Source organism: Panicum virgatum, chromosome 6K (assembly GCF_016808335.1).
Source record: "Panicum virgatum strain AP13 chromosome 6K, P.virgatum_v5, whole genome shotgun sequence".
In the NCBI taxonomy this organism is placed as follows: Eukaryota; Viridiplantae; Streptophyta; class Magnoliopsida; order Poales; family Poaceae; genus Panicum; species Panicum virgatum.
Genome location: NC_053141.1, coordinates 16,977,990 through 16,999,290, shown reverse-complemented (window position 1 = coordinate 16,999,290; position 21,301 = coordinate 16,977,990). Strand labels below are relative to the sequence as shown.

General features: G+C 47.6%; 1 protein-coding gene across 2 annotated transcripts; it reads left to right on the top strand.

Annotated features, from left to right (window-relative positions):
• Positions 1 to 7,104: 7,104 nt before the first annotated feature.
• LOC120711921 (LEAF RUST 10 DISEASE-RESISTANCE LOCUS RECEPTOR-LIKE PROTEIN KINASE-like 2.4) lies at positions 7,105 to 20,225 on the top strand. Of its 2 annotated transcripts, none has more exons than XM_039997598.1 (5): positions 7,105 to 7,861; positions 8,912 to 8,953; positions 18,359 to 19,424; positions 19,504 to 19,664; positions 19,953 to 20,225. In XM_039997598.1, the coding sequence occupies exons 1-4, from the start codon at positions 7,114 to 7,116 to the stop codon at positions 19,613 to 19,615; spliced, it is 1,968 nt and encodes a 655-aa protein (XP_039853532.1). In that variant the 5' UTR covers positions 7,105 to 7,113; the 3' UTR covers positions 19,616 to 19,664; positions 19,953 to 20,225. The 2 variants fall into 2 exon arrangements, with proteins under 2 accessions (XP_039853532.1, XP_039853531.1); XM_039997597.1 differs by having other exon boundaries at positions 19,933 to 20,225.
• Positions 20,226 to 21,301: the final 1,076 nt, after the last annotated feature.

Genomic DNA, 21,301 nt, shown 5'->3' with positions numbered 1-21,301 from the left:
ATCAACGTTGTCGAGAGCACCCTCTGGTGAGAACCCCTTCCACCTGATGCCATGGTTGCAGGTCCTCTCAAAAGCGCCGATGAGATCGGCTTCGAACTGAGCTTTGACCTTATCGTATTTTTGCTTATGTTCTAGAGTCAGCTCTTCATACGTGACAGGTTTGGTGACCGGCAGAACCGATGCTTGGTCCTGAGCTCCTGTCATCTCTGCGGTGGGCGTTGTTGTTGATGAAGGTCCCACTGGGCGTGCCAGAATGTGTTGTTGGTCGAAACCCACCGGCGAGCAGCGACAGGCAACACAAAGAGCCGGGAGGTCACCGGAGCGCTGGCAGGCACTGCTCCCTCGTCGACGGCCCGCAATTCTTTCACGCGCCCGGAGATTCTGGAGAATGTCGGGCGTGCCACCTAACCTATACCCGATCAGGAGGGTGCGAACGTACTCCAAACAGTTTCCTGCGTACAAAGACACGTGTAAACATAAGTCCGAGCCATGGTCGGCTCCCCGGGACGACTGTTGCATCGGCTTTAAAGAGCCGATCGAGTCCCGGTGTCAGATTGGATCTATTTGCATCCGGATATTGGTGAATGAAGCAAATAACTGTAAAGCTACTTCAATTAAATCTAACTAATCTAATCCGTGATGGTAAAAGCTTCACTGTTAGATCGGAACATCCTACACGTGATTGGGCCAAATGAACGTAACAGATAACTAAACCATAACCCAAAACAGAGGCCTAAGAACTAGCAAGAGCCGATTCCCAGATCAATTCCCTGTTAAGACTAAAGCAAAGCATCTAACACGCCACCGGATCATCCAATCCGTTTGCAAGGCCTAACCTAGCAGATATTATGCCAACTCTTAAGAATAAGAGCAAACCATAACAGATCAGATCTACTAAACATAAAAGAAGTAGGGTGTTGCCCTTACGCAGCTAACTCTATGCAACAAGAGCTAGTATAAGATGATGACATGATCGCGTAAAGACAACATGATATTCGTAGACAATTAGCAACAAAAGCACAACGGATCTACTAAAAGCCATGCTACGAACATTAGGATAACTAGCATTACTCGCCATCAAAAACGCTTCAGTACGAGTAATACCAAGGTAAAAGCAAGAACAACGCTGCCCTGATCGCAAGAAGCGATCAGGGCAGCATGGCGCTTACTTGGATGAAACCCTAGAATTAGGGGTGGCGATGCACCGAGAGTTGTTGTTTGTGAGACGTAATGACGTTTCCTTCTATGAATAACATAGGGTACATATTTATAGTCCGAAGACTTGGGAAACAATCTAATTCTGTCCTGTCCCGATCGGACTCTATCTCTAATCTTGAACTAAATCTAAAGATACATGGCCCATGTGGCCCAAATGCTCACGCAGGAGCCGATTTACAAGCCTTCTTAATCTTCTGCTTTAAGCCCATCTTGCTTTCGGCTCATAAATTAAGCCTGTTAATTTATGGCGATAACAGATACATCTTGGTATAAAGTTTGTCAGTAATGCTATTGTTACTAATTCGGCTAATCAGCACAGCCGAATTAATTATAACGCATCACCTAATGCCAATGTGCCATATGGGGCAGCGAGTTCGTTGCGACATTCTACACCACCGAACTTTGCTCAACCTAATAATACACCGATCACAAATTGGCTTAACGCCGATGATGTTGGATCAGGTAGTATTAAAGAGAAGGTGATTAAGATATTTCAGCAAACTTTTGGTATAGAACCCAAAGCCAAATGCCGATCTTATTAAAGACCATACCCTGAGAATTACGATTATGTTGCATATCCTCAAGGGTTTAAAATTCCTGAATTTGTTAAATTCACAGGTGATGATAGTAGAACTATATTGGAGCATATTGGTCAATTTATTATACAATGTAGTGAAGCTAGCACTAATGACATTTACAAATTGAGGTTATTTTCTTTATCTCTATCGGGTGCTACATTTACTTGGTTTATTTCATTGCCACCCAATTCAATTTTCATTTTTGCTGATTTAGAGCAGAAATTCCATGATTATTTCTTTATTGTTGAAATTGAATTGAGATTGTCACATCTTTCATCGATTAAACAAAAAATACATGAAGGTATTTCTGAGTATATTAGAAGAATTAGAGATACTAGAAACCGATGCTATAGTTTGACAATTTTTGATAGAGATTTGGCTGTTCTAGCTTTTGTTGTTTTACTTGATTTTCATAAAGCAAAACTAGAGGGACAAGAATTTCTAGATGTTAGTCAAGTCTTACAAAAAGCTCTGGCTAATGAAAGCCGAGCTAAAGAGACTAGAGATTCTCAAAAGTCCATTGAAAAACCTAATCATCCTATTTATGTGCTTGGGTGTGATTCCAATTGTTCGAATGATGAAGGTAAAGATGTTTATACTGCTGAATTTGTTTGGCCCTCTAATGATAAATCTTGCGTTTGTGGTTCTCTTAAGCCGATTCACAAAGATCAGCAAGAAAGATTTACTTTTGATGTATCCAAATGCGAGAGGATATTTGATGAATTATATAAGAATGGATACATCAAGATGTCTCATGTCATACCACTGCTTGAGGAATTAAAGTGGCGAGCTTATTGCAAATTTTATAATACTTTCTCTCATGCCACTAATGATTGTAATGTGCTTCGAAGACAAATTCAATCGGTTGTTAATGAAGGCCGAATAATTGTTCCACAAATGAAGATGGATCAGAATCCTTTTCCAGCACATACACACATGCTTGAATTGAATAATCTCAAAGTGTTAATTCGGCCAAATCAAGCCGAATCACCAAAATGGAAAAATATAATTATTGGTGAAGTGAGAACTAAGCTTTCAAAATCTCGATAGGACGTCCCAGCAAAAAAGCTCCCTGAAGTTTCATTGAAGAATTCAGCGCTCAGGGGGCAAGAATAGAATAAAGGCACCAGGTCTGCTAAGACCGGTCTGACCGGTCTGGAAACTGGTCTGACTTGTCCTTCTGGGGGTTCTATAAAAAGTCGCAGCGAAAAGAACAAAGCAAAGCCGAGCTTCAAAGAGCTCTTGGCTGCTCAGATATAGAAGAAAGAGCCAAACAAAGCTTAGGATACAAAGCCACCATCAAAGCATCAAGAACAATCGGATCCTCATCCAAGTCAAGGTGATTTTACTCTTGAGCCGTATGCATTTGGTAAGCCGATTGCTCCATGGTATTGCTGGTATCCTTGTTATATGCCTTTGGATTATAGTAGGACGCACATGCAGTCGTATTATATTCATTATCCTCTTATATATCCAAGTTTTGCTTCACAGAGACCGATTAGCAATAATCTGGTCAAAAGGGACATTGATTGTAGCAAAGAGTGTGAGGAGAGCATAAAGCAAGATTCAAAGTATCTACAGCCGAGGTGGTGTCCCTCAGGCTTGTCTCCCACCCAAAAGAGGAGACTCCAATGGATGCGCAAGAAGGAGTCCATAGAACAGCAAGCGGAGGTTGTACCAGCAAGGACAGCGACCATGAAGCAGGTATGGAGGCCTAAGCAAGTTGTTTCGACATCAGCTTGAAGAAGAAGTAAGATACGACCGATAAATTGTTATCGTCTTTTTTACAAAAAATGGTCGATGTATTCATCGCCCTTAGACAATTTTGGTCCAGAAGAGTGTTCTTTGGCACGCAAGCTTTGCCAAAGAATAGGGGGCATATGTTGACGACCAAAATTGGCAGTAGTCAAGACCAACCGGTCTGAGCGGTCATCCCAGGCGGTCTGACCGGTCTGAGATGTTGTAGCTGGTCCAGCAGGGCCGACCGGTCTGACCAATGGGTCTGACCGGTCCAAGTGGAATCCGAATACAGTTAGGGGTTTTGATGGATTTAGATCTTGTAATATGATTTCTTGCGGGGCAAGTCCACCCACCCTATAAATATAAACGGTCACGGTCGATTGAGGCATCCAATCGATCAAATATACAACACTTTCATCTTTTTATCTTTTCTCTTTGCCCTAGCTTTTCCAATCTACTATCTGCTGTTCCTCCTTCGTCTTTACGTTGATTGAGGGCATTCTAGGTGGCCTGCCAATCCTAGAACAACCATGTGTGCGCCTGCCCCGACGGGTCATTCCCGGGCGACGTTTGTTGGTTTCACCGCTGGCCTGCCCGGCGACAACCGGTCTGACCGGTATACCCGACCGGTCTGACCGGTCTGAGCATCGGCGTTGTATCGTGTCGTCGCTCGCTGCGCATTCTAGCGCTTTGGTGTGTTGGCCCTAGTTCTGCGCCAACACCCATGAAAAAGGGGTCTCCGTACCCCGTACAAAGTTGTCGACGCCGCACCATACCAAGCCAGAGGGTCGTTGACTTGCCGGCGAGCCACCAATGCTCCAAGGGGCCGGCGCACCGAGATACAAGAGCGGTTCACTCTAGAACCAATGCACAAGGCTACAACACCTTGCTCTCTCACTCACTTTGGAGCTAACCTAGCACTAACACTCACAAAGCTTGTGCTGACTCTACTTTCTTTCGTCCAATTCGTCGCGGCGATCATTTGGATCCTTGAAATATATTCTATCTCGGGATTGTAACTATGCTTTGGCACCTCTACTCCGGATTGGACTTGACATCTTGATGGTGGATTGGATATGGCGTCTCGACGATTGATTGAACATTGCGTCTTGATGGTAGTTTGGACATCTTGAATTGTATCCATGGGACCTAGAAACTCCTACAAATGTGATCTCACAAACTTGTTAGTCCCATTGATTATGTTGTCACTCAATCATCAAAATCACAAAGAATGGCCTAAATGGGGCCATGTTCCTTACAATTAATAATAGCTATGTTGTTGCATAAAAATGTGGATGCTTGAACTTGTAATGTCTTCAGATTGTGAGTTGTGTTGTCTCTGCAGGGATGATAGGATCCATCTACCTCTGATGCCGGTTCCGATCGACAACCTGGAGGCTACGCAGATGGCAAACAATGAGTCAGTCTCTGCAGGCTCCGAGCTGAATTGGTAGTGGGCAATTATGTGTTGTCATGAACTATTGACATCTGCCTGCAGCTCCAAGATCACCTTAGAGCAGATTGGTCAAATGATTGACAGAATTGTATGAAATTCTTGTTACAGTGATGGGTTCATGTCTTTCTGAGACATCCATTTGCATGCCAGTGATATAATCCTTTCTAAACCTTCTAGCATGATATGCTTGTGCCTGATGCAGGTGAAGGTTGGTGTACTCATGTTCTTCATTTCCTTCATTTGTATTGCAATCATCGGCTTCATTCTAGATTTAAGATATGTAATTCGTTGCAAATAATGATATTTACAATGAGATAACTCCATTTGGAAATAAAAGTCTCTATGTTGAGAACTTTACTCAAGTTACAAAATCATTCCATGATGTTAATGCATTAATGCTAGCTCCTTGGGTCGGGCAGCCAGTTGTGTGAACCAAAATTTCTATCTACATAGGCAACGGGTTAACATATTTTGCCGTATTCAAAAAAATATTTTACTGTAGCTCGTCATCAGGGTGATTCATGGAAAATAACGTTGAGGAAAACTGACATATTGATAGGGACGCGTGAGAGAATGACCGATCACATGCAATTAGCTTTTTTATTCAAAAGAATCTCGTGCAACCGGTACTGATCGAGTGCTACTTCCGCCATTGTTTTTGCCTGGTCTGATGTACCTACGTATGATGTATATGTGAATGTATGCATGTGCTTTATTCTTTATTCTAAGGGCTTAGCTGTGCAGGAGTGTGTTAGTGGAATATATTGTGAGAGGGTGATATTAAGGCCCCTTGCGACACATCTCTGTCAAGTCGTTCATATGCATATTCTTATAGTTCTACTCTATACTTTTAAATAAATACACATGAATATATGGTAATTGTGGATCTGTGCACTTAGGTCTGTTTATACTGCATAGAATTGACCTATTCTTTCATTATTTTAGGTTTCTACCAACTTAATGTGTGCTAATTTGCTCAAAGTATTAAATTTCACATTATTTCACTTATTATGTTTGTGTTGTAGTAGTATGCAAAGGGCCTCCATGTTTTCATTATTTGCGGGACAAATTCTACGGTCGATTGGATAAGGAGAATGATATTATTACACTGGATGTTCTGATCTCCTGCCCTTCATGTATTGCAGTTAGGATTTGGGGCTGAACAAGGACCGGAGTAGTCTGGCATTAGGCTGCTGGCCTGCACTTTCAACGTAGTCAAGAATATTTCAGGCCTAGTGATTGCCCTTGTTGGTAAAGGTAATAAACATCTTCCTCTACATGTTTCATTTTTATAATGGTGTGATTCTATGCCTGTTGCTAGAGGCCTGATTCAGCTGCTTGTTTAACTATCACTCACATCTCATGCAGATGGCTGGTTCATTGTGTGTTGACTCGAAGTCCACTCATTGCTGTTGATGGCCATGGCGGTGAGGACCTTCCAAATTGATAGATGCTAGCAGTCGCCAAAGTGGAAACAATTCATCTATGTGACAGTACAACTATCACTTGGAGTAATTGTGCTCATCTCTTGTTAGTAATGTGCTAGAAGGTTATTGCTTTTGTGGGCTTCATATTTTACCAATATCTCTACATGCTTCTTGACATCATATCTGTATGAATTTGCTATTATGACTCTGCTTTGATAATATATGTAATGATTGATATGGTCTTCTCGTTTGTAATTTTATTCTGAATGATGGATGTGAATTGTGATTTGTCATTTTGGTAAGAAATTGAATTTGAAACCAATCCCGGCGTGATCAATTTTCCTGTCAGCTTCTGCAAGCAGTGCTGGGTGGTAACCAGTCTTTTTCTGTCGGCTCGACGGATCGGAGATTCTTTTTCTGACTGTGGCAACAGTTTTTCTGTTTACCGCTATAGAAACGTCCTGTCAGTTCTCCACCCAGGGAGATTTATAGTACTTGTATGATTTGAACTTCGTATTAAAAACTTCGTATGATTTGAACAAAATACTAATCTCCAATGAGTCTCATCCTAAACACAAAAAAATGAAATATCAGTCAAGCTAATGACCTACTGTTTTCTCATCCTGATAATCAAATGTGTATATATATAGTACTTGTCCTGCCGCCATTGCCGCCAATTCCCAGTCCAGTCGACATGCGCCCCGCGTTACAGCTTCTCCCGCTCTTGGCCTTCTTGCTCCTCCAGCTCCATCACCACGCGCATGCCGATGACTGCGAGTCCGCAGCATGCGGGAACCTCACCATCAGATACCCATTCTGGCTCGGCAGCAGCAACCAGCCCTGGTCAAACTGCGGCCACCCAGCCTTCAAGATCCAGTGCAGCGACGACGGGACCGTGGCTTCCTTGAAGGGCACCGACACCGACATACACATCCTCAGCATCAACTACACCGATCGCTCCTTTGTCGCCTCCCAAACCAGGGTCGCCGCCGGCAACAATGGCGTGTGCCGCGCCGACGTCAACGGATCCACCATCATCGGGCTCAGCGTCTTCACGATTAGCATCAGCCGGAACCGGGCCCTGTGCTTCCTCTACAACTGCAACGGCACGGAGCCGTCGGGGCCCGGTTACGTCAACGCCACCTCCACCTGCAGTGCTCCTGTCTACGCGTACCTCGCCGGGAGCATGGACATGTCGGCGATCGAGATGGGAGGGTGCACGCTCTCGTACGTCCCGGTGCGCGAGCAGGAGCCGGAAACCATGTCGGCGGCCAACTACACCCGGCTCCTCAAGGACGGGTATGTCGTCGACTGGCCGGCGCCTGCGGAAGGCGACTGTTCTGCCTGTACCGCAAGCGGCGGGAAGTGCCGGAACGTTAACGCTGTGTTCGCCTGCGTCTGCCCCAACGGCAATCAGCAAGGGTCGACATGCGCCACCGAAGGTGAGTTCCAGATTTCATACATTTTTTTTTTTGAAAGAACATTACATCAAGTTGATATAGTCTTAGAAAACATCCCCGGTCACTGCATCGCTAGATGCACACATCCGAAATAGTAGTAGCAAACACTCTAGTGACAATCAATTTTAAGATTAGACCGTCCCTCATATGCCCGGGTAAAAAGCATGTTGACCACCAATGTCAATTGTTGTGATGTAGCCACTTCTAAATCTAGAATACTTTCTTGATCCTTGGCATCCTGGCAGCACATTTGGCGTTGTCTAACTACTGCCCCATCAATGACCAATCATTCGAAGGTCCTACTCGAGCAACAACATAATACTTTGAAATACGCTATGACATGTACTTGTCACGTTTGGATTGACCAGTGTTGGAGGAGAACCAAGACTTGGCCTAGCCAACTCTGCAGCACCAGCCGGCTGCCGCTGGTATATTATTAACTGTTGGCTAAAGACAACGACACTACGACAGTGCTGTGGCTGCCGGCGAGAGTCGAGACACGCTTTTGCTGTGCCGGCGGGGCGCACATGCATAAACAGCAACAGCAGAAGTCGAATCTCTCCCGAGCAGGCCCAGTGGTATTATAAACAGTTAGGTATAGATGGGTTTTGGAGTATTAGCTGGGTATGGTGAACCTAAACCTAGAAAACAAAGCAACAACTCGTACGCTTATTGCTAGTACTAGAATAGACAGGATAACCACCAATGCTTACATGATTGATAAACTTGTGGAATCTTTGTACATGATTTTTCAGTAACAACTAACAAGGCAAACCTTGCATTAACTGCAGCTTTGTTGATGGAAAAAGATTATTACTTTTTTTTGCGATTGGAAAAAAAAATTATTACTGCTAGCTAGCACTCGTATTCGAGGCAACGAATTTCAATATGCAGCCAAGTAAAAGTAATAGAGCAGTTTTACCACAGATATCTCTAAAATATGATGTGCCAAACATATGTTCTCTTAACTTGAGTAACAGTCAAATCTATTGCCTTGACATCAATACTGTATTAAAATTATGGTTGTTGCAGGAAGCAAGAGGAAGAACAGAGGGGCGACGATAATATTAATAGGTACATAACTCTCACTTTGGCTCATGTCCGGAAAAGAAAAATGAATTTAGCAGGCTGACATCTCATTAACGACTGGTTCATCTGGAGAATAACATGTTATCCATGTAAAAAAGAAAAAGTCTGTCCATAGTCCCTCAACTCTTAGCTTGATATAATTTTGGTTCCTTGTATGCGGTAATGGGAGAAACACCTTCTGCAACAGTTGATCCATCTAAAACCCCCACCCCCAGCACAGATAAAATATGGTTTTCACTAAGCTTGACCCACATTGCTAGCCAAAATGACTAACCAAGGCGATAATATTTTGTTCCACCTCCTTCTGTTTCTCCAAAAAAAAAAATCTAGTAGTCACACCCATGCTGCTATGAAAACTTGAAGAGTGAACTGCCCCATAAAGTCAACATATTCCATTTACAGAACAAGCAAGCGAAAGCACCATTAATGTGAACCAAAGTCGTTGACATGGTGATTAACATGGCACAGACCTTATAAGATGCCAGCCTAGGGATGTGATTTGCAGCGTTTTAAACATAAGGAGATGTATCCTAACCAATTTTTGAAGGAAGAGATGGCTGGAAATTGAATGTATTGATTAGGGTGCAAAGCACGAGTACATGTACATATAGGCAAGGATGCTGAGGAATATGAAAATATCCTATCTAGGGGATCCTTGCCTATCCTAATCAATCAAGGGAAATCCCAAGGGGGGGGGGCGCACCTAGACAGGTGCTGCGCCCAACCCTAAAGGCCAACACGGCCATCTAACCAAGGCCCATGGGCCAGCCTATTCACCTCGCTAACACGCCCCGCAGTCTGATCGTCGGCGGCGCGGACGTTCAGACTGGACCTAAACTCTGAGAACACTGAAGACGGGAGTCCCTTGGTGAAGATGTCGGCATACTTTGACGATGTTGGAACATGCATGACGCGGACATCAATAGAAACACGCTCCCGCACGAAGTGAAAATCAATCTCAATGTGCTTGGTGTGTTGATGCTAGACCGGGTTGGAGGACATGTAGACAACGCTGATGTTGTCACAATAGACCAAGGAAGCACGTCGAGGAGGTGCATGGAGCTCGAGGAGAAGCTGGCGCAATCAGGTGGCTTCGGCAATGCCATTAGCCACAGCACGGTACTCTGCCTTTGCACTGGATCTGGACACCGTGCTCTGCCGCTTCGAAGACTAGGAAACCAGGTTGTCCCCGAGGAATACTGCATAACCCGATGTGGATTTATGAGTATCTGGACAGCCTGCCTATTCGGCGTCAGAGTATACAGTCAGCTTACTCTGCGAAGACGGCCGAAGAAGAAGTCCCAGGTGCAGTGTGCCTCTGATGTAACGAAGGATACGCTTCAAGGCAGCTAGGTGTGGCTCATGTGAATCATGCATGTGCAAGCAAACCTGCTGAACGGCATAAGCAATATCCGGCCTGGTGCAGGTGAGGTACTGCAGGGCACCGACGAGACTCCGGAAGTCAGAGGCATCCTGAATAGGTGGACCATCAGCCGCCAACTTGGAGTTGGTGTCCACCGGAGTAGAGCAAGGCTTGCACTCGGCCATACCCGCACGGTCCAAGATGTCGAGCATGTACTGCCACTGAGAAAGGAGAAGTCCATAACCACACCGCTGTACGTGCATCCCCAAAAAAGTGATGGAGGTCGCCCAGATCCTTCATGCTGAACTTCTGTTGCAAGGCCTGAATGGTGCGCTCGAGAATAGCTGGTGAAGAGGCTATGAGGATGATATCATCAACATACAGGAGCAAGTAGATGGTGTCGGTACCGCGGCGGTAGACAAACAGGGAGGTGTCTGACTTGGCCTCGACAAATCCCGGACTGAGTAGGTATGCTATGAAGTGACTGTACCATGCTCGGGGAGCCTGCTTCAACCCGTAGAGAGATCTGTTGAGCCGACAGACGAAGTCAGGGCGTGTAGGGTCCTCAAAGCCAGCTGGTTGAGCATAGTAGATTGTCTCTGAGAATGTGCCATGGAGGAAGGCGTTCTTGACGTCGAGCTGGTGGATGGGCCACCGTCGAGAGAGCGCCAAGGAGAGAACAGTGCAAACTGTTGCCGGCTTCACCACAGGGCTGAATGTCTCATCAAAGTCAACACTTGGTCGCTGAGTGAATCCACGCAGAACCCAGCGAGCCATGTACCGCTCCAGTGAACCGTCAGCTTGGAGCTTGTGCTTGAAGATCCACTTCCCGGTGACCACATTAGCATGCAGTGGCTGAGGGACAAGAACCCGGGTCTGATTCCTCAGGAGGGAAGCATGCTCTTCTTCCATTGCCACCCGCCAATTGGGATCGGCAACGGCGCTACGGAAGGTCTTCGGAACCAGAGACAAGGGAGCCGCGGTGAAGAGAGCAGGCTGCCAGAAGATGAGTTTCGCACGAGTGACCATGCGATGCTCGTTGACTACAAGAACCACCGACACGGCTCCCTTGGGTAGGGGAGGGGTGCCGGTGCTGACGGGGGGCGGTGGGCAGCCCCGCCTCGGCACGTGTAGACGCTGTCGTAGGGCTGCACCGGTGGGAGGGGACTTGCTGCCTGGCGCGAGGCAAGGTCCGGGCCAGGAGTAGGCGATGTGGGGGCCGCACATGGCAGTGTGAGGGAGGCGCCGGGGGCCGCACATGGTAGTGCGGGGGAGAACGCTCCGGGGGCCGCACATGGCAGTGTGGGGGTCGACACGCCGACGGACGCCGGCACCAGAGGTGACGGCACCTGGGGCGGCGGTCCGGCGGGAAGAGCTGGTGGAGTTACTGTAGAGAAAGGGGTTTGTGACAGTCCTATTGGAGCCGGCACAAAGTCAGTGGAATCCTCCAAAAAATCATATGCGTGAGTGGTGGGGGGGACGATAGCCCAGCGAAATGGAAACTAGACTCGTCGAACACTACGTGTCTCGAGATGATGACACGGTTGGACGAGGTGTCAAGGCAACGGTACCCTTTATGACGAGCTGAATATCCAAGGAAGACGCAAGGGAGGGAGCGGGACGCTAGCTTATGACTGGCAGTGGCTGTCATATTGGGGTAGCACCGGCAACCAAAGACGCAGAGATGATCATAGGATGGTGGCGAGCCGTATAGCGCCATGTGAGGCATGGACATGTCCAACATCTTGGTCGGGAGGAGGTTGAGGAGGTATGTGGTGGTGGACAGGGCCTCGACCCAGGGCGGCAGACTGGCCTGGAATAGGAGCGAGCGAAGGATTTTGTTGGTGGAACGAATAATCTGCTCGGCTCGACCATTCTGAGGCGAAGTGTAGGGGCATGACATGCGCAGGTGGGTGCCGCGGGTGAGGAAGAAGGTTCGGGCACTAGAGTTGTCAAACTCGCGCCCGTTGTCACACTGCACGGCTTTAACATTGGTACTGAACTGTGTAGTCACATAAGAGAAGAAGTTAGCGAGAGTGTCATACGTGTCAGACTTGAGACGTAGGGGAAACATCTACAAATAATGCAAGTAATCATCAAGAATAACCAAATAATACTTGTAACCAGAGACACTAGCGATGGGAGAGGTCTATAGGTCACAATGAATAAGATCAAACTTGTTTGACGCCCAGGACAACCACACCCGAAAGGGAAGACGAGTGTGGCGCCCGAGTTGACATGCATGACAAAGAGAGGAGCTAACATCTTTATAACATGACAGTAGTGTGGAAGCTAACTTGGTCAGGGCCTCCTGACCAGGGTGACCCAGACGATGGTGCCATAGAGTGGAAGTGGAGCCGGCGGCTAAGGCGGTGGCAGCAGTAGGGAGATGGAGTGGGTACAGGGGCCCGGAGCTATTGCACCTAACGATCATGTTCCGAGTCCCGAGATCCTTCACAGAACAACCAGAGGGGTCAAATTCCACTGAGCAATTGTTATCAGAGGTAAACTGGCAGACAGAAATAAGATTCTTAATAAGTTTTGGGGAAACAAGAACATTATTAAGATGCAGGGGTCCTGACAGGTGTGTTGTGCCAGTGGAGGTGACGGGGAGTAAAGATCCATCACCGACAATAATAGCTGAAGGAAAAGGGTACCGCTGGAGAAAAATATGTGAGAGAGAACGAGAATCAGATGTCATGTGGGAGGTAGCACCTGAGTCGAAGTACCACTCGTGCTGCTGTGACTGGTTCAGCGTCATCATGCTGAACGTCGATGCGAGCGACTGCTGGTCCTAGGCCGCCGGGAGCCCGGTCGGGTTGTAGAACCTAGGAGGGACCGATGCACCGAGGGAGGGGAACTACTGAAGCGTCCCCTCATAAGAGGTGACTTAAATGTGATACAAATATCAGTCCCAGGAGGCTGATACACATTTATTATATCAGATGGTACATCACCGTACAAACCTCCGAGGAGGTGGACACTCGATACAAACGATAATAAGAAGTAAAAAGGCTACGGTGATACACCAAAGCACGACCCACATGGGATCCAGCTCGGGCTCAGATTATCGCGCCAGCAGAATCATCTTGCAGAGGGCCAACACCACAGGCAAAGTTGGGGTTCGGACGCAACCTCTACTCGACGTCTTCAACAGCATAGTCCGGATCTTCCTCTGAAGAAAACCACAAATATATATCGGGTGAGTACAAAAGTACTCAACAAGTCCAACCCCATCCATAGAGGGGGGTAAATACAGATATGCACAGGGTAAATCAAGGATAAGGCTGAGGTTTATTTGCAGTAAGGCTAGATTTTACACATGCAAGGGTTTATTTTTGAAAAGAGTTTTTCCCAAAGCAATTCTTTAGTAACCGAGTAATCAGTGGGGTTGATCCTACACAAAGGATCCAAGTTTTAAATGCTACCAGACTCCTCATCCGCCGTAGCTCACGGCACATCTGCCGAACACCTTCCAAAAACAACTCACACCATGGAACCTTCCATCCTAGAAGCTAGTTATGTGACCAAACCGTAACCCGCTCAATACCGTGAGCACGGCTTTTCAAATAGGTTTTACACTCTGCAGAGGTGTGCAACTTTACCAACAAGTGGGGTACCACAGCATGATCACCTTAGTGTCGGTACAAATCCCATCAAAGCCATTACCCACATTAGCTAGATCTGACTAGCCAACACAGACTCCACCAAGGGGCCATTGACCTGACAGCGAGGTTTAACCGGGGCATAAGTAACCACGATCTTATCCCTTCTCCTTGGTCACCCGTTGCTCTCAGCTCTCCTGATGGCTGTCAGAATAACTAGTGGGGTTTATGCTAAGCCGTTGCCATATACAACGGTCGAGTGGTTCGCACGATAGTTGAGTTAGACAAGATGACACATCAACTCAGTCCTTAATTGTGACAGGATGGATATCTCCCAACCTTCTTGCTCTACCACAATGGTACGAGCCTCCGACGCATGACAATCCTTCCAGGGAATGCCATTCATCCATCCCATCTTAACATTTTATTCTTTATAACCCAACTTCCCTTTTCTTCATACTCACGCATTTTCCCTTTTATAAAGCATGTTGTAACCATTTTGAGTGTAATAAAACGAGTATCGGGTCCTAAGCTTTAGCAGCGATTAACATCCATAAAGAATAAATCATATATAGACGTTAATCTATGTGGTCAAGGAGTGGCTATAACAAATCTAGGGGTGCCTATGAAACCATGTTTCAGCAGTAAAAGCATATGCAATTTTGTAAAACAGGCCAATAGGTTGTGTTTATAAAACTGGGTCGAAATATGCAATCAAAGGATGAGATTGAACTTGCCGTTCACAAAGCCTTCCGGGAAGTCCTGATCGAGGTACTGTCCTTCGGGTTCGGGCTTGCAATACTAGTCCTCGCACACCTGCTCGTGGTACTGCTCGTTGACGGGTTCTCCCTCATTCACACCGTGATCTATGGCGCACACAAACAAACACACAATAAAGAAAAAGAAATAAAGGTTTTATCGTCAAGCTCGAATCGGAAGAAATTAAGATATGGATATGGGAGTAATATTTTTGGGTGGTTTTCTAATGGCATGGCCGGAATTATGTTAGAAATAGTGTGGTAAAGTTTCGGGGCAAACGGAGGATTTTTGGCGCATGAAATGATAGGCCGAAGAGGGGTTTAGGGGCTAAATAAGGATTCGGGGGCCTATTTATAATTATTTCTGGGAGTGATAGGACTTGATTAGAATTTTGGAAAAGGTTCGGGCTACTCTGGAAATTAGGCAGGGACCTACTCATAAATATTTTATATAGTGGAGGGGCTTATTCATTAAAAGAACTAAGAGAGGGGCTTCTTTGTAATTACTCTGGGAGAGAAAAGGACTTGGTTGAAATTTTGGAAAATATCTGAAATATTCTGAAAAGGGGCAGGGACCTATTTGAAATTATGTTTATATAATGGAGGGGTTATTTCTTAAATAGAGAAACATGGAGGGTTTTTTTGGAAAAGGACATAAGAGGGGGAGGGTTCTTAAAAGAATAGAGGGGAAGGGAGGGGCCTAGGGGCAAAACTGCCCCTTCTTCTTCCTCCTGTCGACCGAAATAGGGGAGTGCGCATGGGGGGCGGCGGCGCTAGGGGCCGGCGGCCCTGGGGGCTTGGCGGCGCTCGGGAAGAAGTGGAAAACGGGGAGGGAGGCGCGGGGAATCGATTCCCGCCCTCACCTTGCGAGGAGGCGGCCCGAGGCGGCATGCCCACGGCGACGGGCGGAGGTGGCCGGCGGCTGCTCTGTTGGCGGTGCTGCGGGGCGAGGGAGGGGGCGCGCAGTGGTGGAGGTGGCCTTGGTGGTGGTGGGGAGCTGCGGGGAGGGGTATTTATAGGCCGGGCTGGGGCGAGGAGGAGGGGCCGCGGTGGCCGGCCGGTGAGCTTCGAAGGACGGCGATTAATGGAGGTGGGGGCCGATTCGCTGTCGTGGAGCAGTGCGGTGGTGCTCGGAGGCGACGGCGAGGTGACGGGCGGCGCAGAGAAGGACGGCAAGTGGGCAAGTGGAGGGGGGATGGCGGCCAATGGCGGGGCACCGTGTGCACGGCCGGCTCTGCTCTGCTGCAGCTGCTCGGGCACGCGCGCGCGACGAGGCGGCAAAGGGGTGCGGCGGAGGGGGCCGCTGGTGGGGGGCTGATGGCCGGCGGCGGTGGGGCCCTGGTGGGGAGAGGAGCGCCGGCGTCGAGCTCGGGGTGCTCGCGCCGAGCCCTGCTCGGGGTAGCGCGAGGGGGAGAAAGGGGGAGGAGGGAGAAGGAAGAAAGGGAAGGAGGAGAAAAAGAAAAGAGAAAAAGGAAAAAAGGAAAAAAAAGAAAAGAGAGAGAGGGAAAAAGAGAGCTGCCGGCGGTGGTCGGCCACGCGCGCGCTGCGACTATCGGCCAGTCGACGACTTGCACGCGGAAGGAGAAAAAGAGAGATGGGACAGGGATTGGTACTGGTGTCGGGACAGCGGATTGTCGGGACATGATTTCGGGAGATTGGGAGTTCGGGCGGAAAACGATTTTGGAGTGATTTGAGCTCAGTGCTGAAAAAGGTTTTGAAAAATAATATTTTTAGTGGGTGATTTATTTGGGTGAATTTTCGGAATATTACAACTACCCCCCTGTAGCTGGCCCCCGTAGTATGCCGTGGGAGGAGCATGCTGCAGGGGCTGCTGCTGGGCCTGGAAGGTGAGCTGCTGGGCCAACAGCGCCTGCTGCTACTGGTGGTGGGCCGCCAAGGGGAACTAGGCCGCCGGAGGGAGCTGGGTAGAGGGGCGGGATCTTGGCACTATGAGCCAGGGGTTGTAATAGGTGGGCCAAGGCCCGCTCGTCCCCTGGCCACTGGGAGCCTAGGTGCCAGAACCGCCACCGCCTGCGCCGGTCTTGGAGCTGGCCCCTTTGTTGCCGCCGTCCTTGCTACCGTGGCCGCGGTTGCCGCGGCCGCCCTTGCTGTTGGAGCCGAAGCCGCCCCCTTTGCCGCCCCCGGAGCCAGAGCCAGTGCGCCCGGAGGGCTGCTAGGAGGTTGGTGCAGAGGGGCGGGAGGACGTGCCCCGCCCGTGCCAGCAACGAGGGCGGTTGACTGCGAGGGAGAGCTCCCCATGGTGAGCTCCTCGAGGTCGAGCTCATCGCATGCCTCCAAGAAGGAGGGGAAGGGGCGTCCACGCTGAAGATGGTGCCCAACGGAGGAGAATTGCTCGTTCAACCCACAGATCAAGTTGAGGACGAGGGAGCGGTCCGTAACGGGCTCTCCGAGATCGGCGAGGTCATCGGCCGTCGTCTTGAGGCGTTTGCAGTAGTCCGCGACGGGGAGGTCCCCTTGGACGAAGGTCCGTAGCTTGGCGTCGAGGATGAGGGCGCGCGCCTCCCGGTTGCCGAGAAATTGACTCTCGATGGCAAGCCAGGTGGCATGATCCGTGACGCCGCGGTAGCCGCGGCGCATGACAATGTCGAGGAGGTCGCCGGAGAGGGTTCCGTAGAGCCAGTAACAAACAATGCAGTCCATGCATTCCCAATCAGGCTAGTCAGGGGCGGCGGCGTCGTGAAGGACGTGGCCCTGGAGGGAGTACTTGCCCAAAGAGAGCAAGAACTGTTCGCGCCACCGAGTGAAGTTGCTGGCGGCGACGTCGAGGACGATGGGAACAAGGTTGCGGATGTTTTGAATGGCAACGGCCTGGGCATGCAGGTTCAACACAACGGTGGCTTCCTGGAACACCATTGCGGCGTGAACGGAGGAGCGAACCCCTTCTGAGATGGAGGACGCACCATCGGCGTCGGCGTCGGCATCGGCGTCAGGATCGGCAGCGGCCCGCTCCTTGGCAGCCAGATCCAGGGCCGCACGGACACGTGCGGCGGCGGCGGCGTGCTCCGTGGCGGCGATGGCAGCCTCAGGTTCGGCCTCCGCGGCGCAGATAAGGGCGGCGGCAAGGGCCTCAGCCTTGGCAGCACGCTCGTTCTCCAGGCGTTTGCGCTCAGTTTCGTCGGCAGCAATCTGGGAGGGGTGAGCGGAGCCGGCCATGGTGACTGCAGCGCAGGGGACGCGCATGCAGGGGTGTAGGACTAGTGGCGCCTACAGTAGCACGCTAGGGCAGCGGAAGAGGGCCGGGAAAGAAGTCCGGTCTCTTGATACCATGAAGGAAGATATGGCTGGGAATTGAATGTATTGATTAGGGTGCAAAGCACGAGTACATGTACATATAGGCAAGGATGCCCAGGAATATGGAAATATCCTATCTAGGGGATCCTTGCATATCCTAACCAATCAAGGAAAATCCCAAGGGGGGCGCACCTAGACAGGTGCTGCGCCCAACCCTAAAGGCCAACACGGCCAACTAACCAAGGCCCATGGGCCAGCCTATTCACCTCGCTAACAGTTTTTTATAGCGCGATGAAAATCAGACCATGAAAAGAGTTGAGGGGGCATGAATGGAATCATTCCTTAGAAAAGAGTAATAATAATTATATAATCTCGATTTTATAAAGTAAATAACACAGTGTTTTGATCTCAGTTTCGATGGCAGCAGCTGCAAGCTTACTCTTTACATGTATTTGTGTGCTAATACGCAAGAGGAAGGTGAAAAAACTATGGTTTCTACTTGGCGAAAAGACTAGGAGCACCAATGAAAGGAACGTGGAGGCTCTAATATTATCATACGGATCCCTAGCTCCAAAAAGGTACAGGTACTCAAAGGTACTGAATATAACTTCCTCTCTAAATAATAAGCTTGGAGAAGGTGGTTATGGAACAGTTTTCAAAGGAAGACTACATGATGGTCATCTAGTTGCTGTGAAATTTTTGCATGAGTGCAAAGGAAATGGGGAGGAGTTCGTGAATGAGGTTATGAGCATTGGAAGGACATCTCATATTAATATCGTTAGCTTATTTGGGTTTTGTTTGGAGAGCTCAAAACGAGCTCTTATATACGAGTACATGCCTAATGGTTCTCTGGATCAGTACATTTACTCCGAGAACCCCAAAGAAACTTTAGGGTGGCAAAAGCTCTACACCATAGCAATTGGAATTGCTCGTGGCCTAGAATACTTGCATCATTGTTGTAATACACGAATAGTCCACTTTGATATCAAACCCCAAAATATACTTCTCGATCAGGACTTTTGCCCAAAGATTGCTGACTTTGGTTTAGCTAAATTGTGTCTTGCTAAGGAAAGTAAGCTTTCAATGACTGGTGCTAGAGGAACGATTGGATTCATTGCTCCTGAAGTTCACTCTCGAACCTTTGGAGTTGTGTCAACAAAATCAGATGTTTATAGTTATGGAATGATGTTGCTAGAGATGGTTGGAGGCAGAAAAAATGTTAACTTAGAGGTTCAAAAGTCAAGTGAAAAGTATTTTCCAGATTGGATCCATGAACACTTTGCCCAGGATGACGGATTACAAGTTTGTGAAGTCACAAGTGAAGTAGAGGAAATTGCCAGAAAGATGATTTTAATTGGTTTGTGGTGCATACAAGTCTTACCAACGCATCGGCCTACAATGACCAAGGTTTTAGAAATGTTTGAAAGAGGCGTAGATACACTGGACATGCCACCGAAGCAAAAATTTAGTCAAATACTGTAAGATGTTCTCTCTAGACATCTCTGTAATTGTAATTTTTACTAAGTTGATATATACAATTGCTTTCTATTTTTTCAGTGAGGATTCAGTTTACAACTTTGATACAGCAAGCACCACTCCCAGCAGTTCTGCCAAAACGCAAGGTTCTAGTGAAGTGCTAAAGATCGAGGATATAAACCTTGTGACTTGAGGAACATCATGACTGTTATCAGCGCTGTGAAACGACAAACTACTCTAGAGTAAGCAATGACATCCAAATCAGGCACTTTACCTTACCTACTGTTTATAAGTGAGGGGGTTCAAATCTTAAGTTTATATGATACTTTTTTTTCAAAAGAAAAGGCTACTAGCCTACTATAATATCTTGCATAGGAAGTGGAATTCAGACATATATATTAAGACCCTAGGGGAGGTTGTTCGACCAAATTATAAAAAAAACTATATTCGTGTCTCATTTTCAATTACTTACTTTTCTTTCAATCTCATGTTTTGCATGTATAATTACAGAACAATGCACCTATGAACAGGCGAGCAGCAATACTGGAGTCAATGCAGGCATGGAGGACAAACATGAAGCTGATCATGTGACACCGTATAAAATGAAGTTGATCAGAGCACTATTTTCAATTCCCTTGTAATTTCTGAAGTCTAGTTTGTTCTCCTTAGTTAGTTCTCCAAAGGGCAACTCCAGGAGATTAGTAATACTACTAGCTAAAATTTGTCTGTAAAAAAATATAAAGAGCTGCAAAAGGGGGAGGACCCAACAGACTAGGTATAATCTGGACTCTCTATATTCAAAACTTGTGGGACCGTGTCTCCGACGTTTCTTTTCCTCTGACATTTCATTTCGCGAACTCAGAGTCCGCCGCTATTTCTTCGCCGCCGCAATTGGAGTCCCCACCCCGGCACCACGATTGGGTCTCGATTTACCTTATTGGTTCAATCAGGTCCTGACTTGTCATTACCTGAGCATTTATTTCTCCAGCATTTTTATGCTAGTCTTGATAAGGAGTCTGCACACCATCTCGACCTTACTTTTGGAGGATCTTTCGCTCATCTTACCCCATCCAAAAGGCAGGGAAGTCCATAATTGAATTTTGGAAAGAACCTCTTTTGCTTGTATCCACGAGCCAATCCCCACAGAACCCAAGGTGCGTCAAGAGGAAACTTCAGAGATCAAATCAAAAACTATAGAAAGCCAATTAGTAGATTCGACCCCTGAACCCTCCCTTGAACTTAAACCCGAAACACCAAAGAAAGAGGATCATCTATCTCCAGAGTTTTTTCGAAGTATCGAGTACGCTCTCTTTGAAGATTTCGGCAACACTTTAAGATACTTCTACTAGAAGTGACCATCGATCCTGTCACTCCTATGGATCCCTCCGAGGAGAATCATCTTCGGGAAACGATTCAAGAGTTGACAGCGTTGATGAGTAATGAATGACGGCAAGAAGGAGAGTTATCCCTGAACCCAATTCAGCTTAATTCCCCTTCCTTGTCATTTTGTTGCCGTCTACGAGACCAAAATGTGGAAGCTTATAGCCCTATTGTCGGAGCCAATCTTATGTCAGATGAGTTTGCATTAGCCTTTTTGGGCAACCAATTGCTCACTCCGACAGACAAACAGCTCAAGAGACCCTCTGGTTCTCTTATGAGCAGTTACGGGGTACTCACAAACATGACATTTTCGCACAGTGATGTCAAGGTATACCTAAACTTCCATATCTTCGAAGTTCTCAACTTCAATTTTCTGATAGGACATCCCATTAAGGCTCTCCTTAAGGATGTATCTAAGACAGGGTACCTGAACATCAATCTAGGGAAGGACACTCTCCATGTTCTAATAGATCGAGCAATGAATTGCTCAGTGGAGCCC

Excerpts from the sequence above, each read along its gene's own strand:
- LOC120711921 (XM_039997598.1), top strand. The coding sequence starts at position 7,114 with ATGCGCCCCGCGTTACAGCTTCTCCCGCTCTTGGCCTTCTTGCTCCTC. Across the intron at positions 7,862-8,911 it reads GTCGACATGCGCCACCGAAG|GAAGCAAGAGGAAGAACAGA; the intron begins GTGAGTTCCAGA and ends TGGTTGTTGCAG. Across the intron at positions 8,954-18,358 it reads GGCGACGATAATATTAATAG|TTTCGATGGCAGCAGCTGCA; the intron begins GTACATAACTCT and ends TTTTGATCTCAG.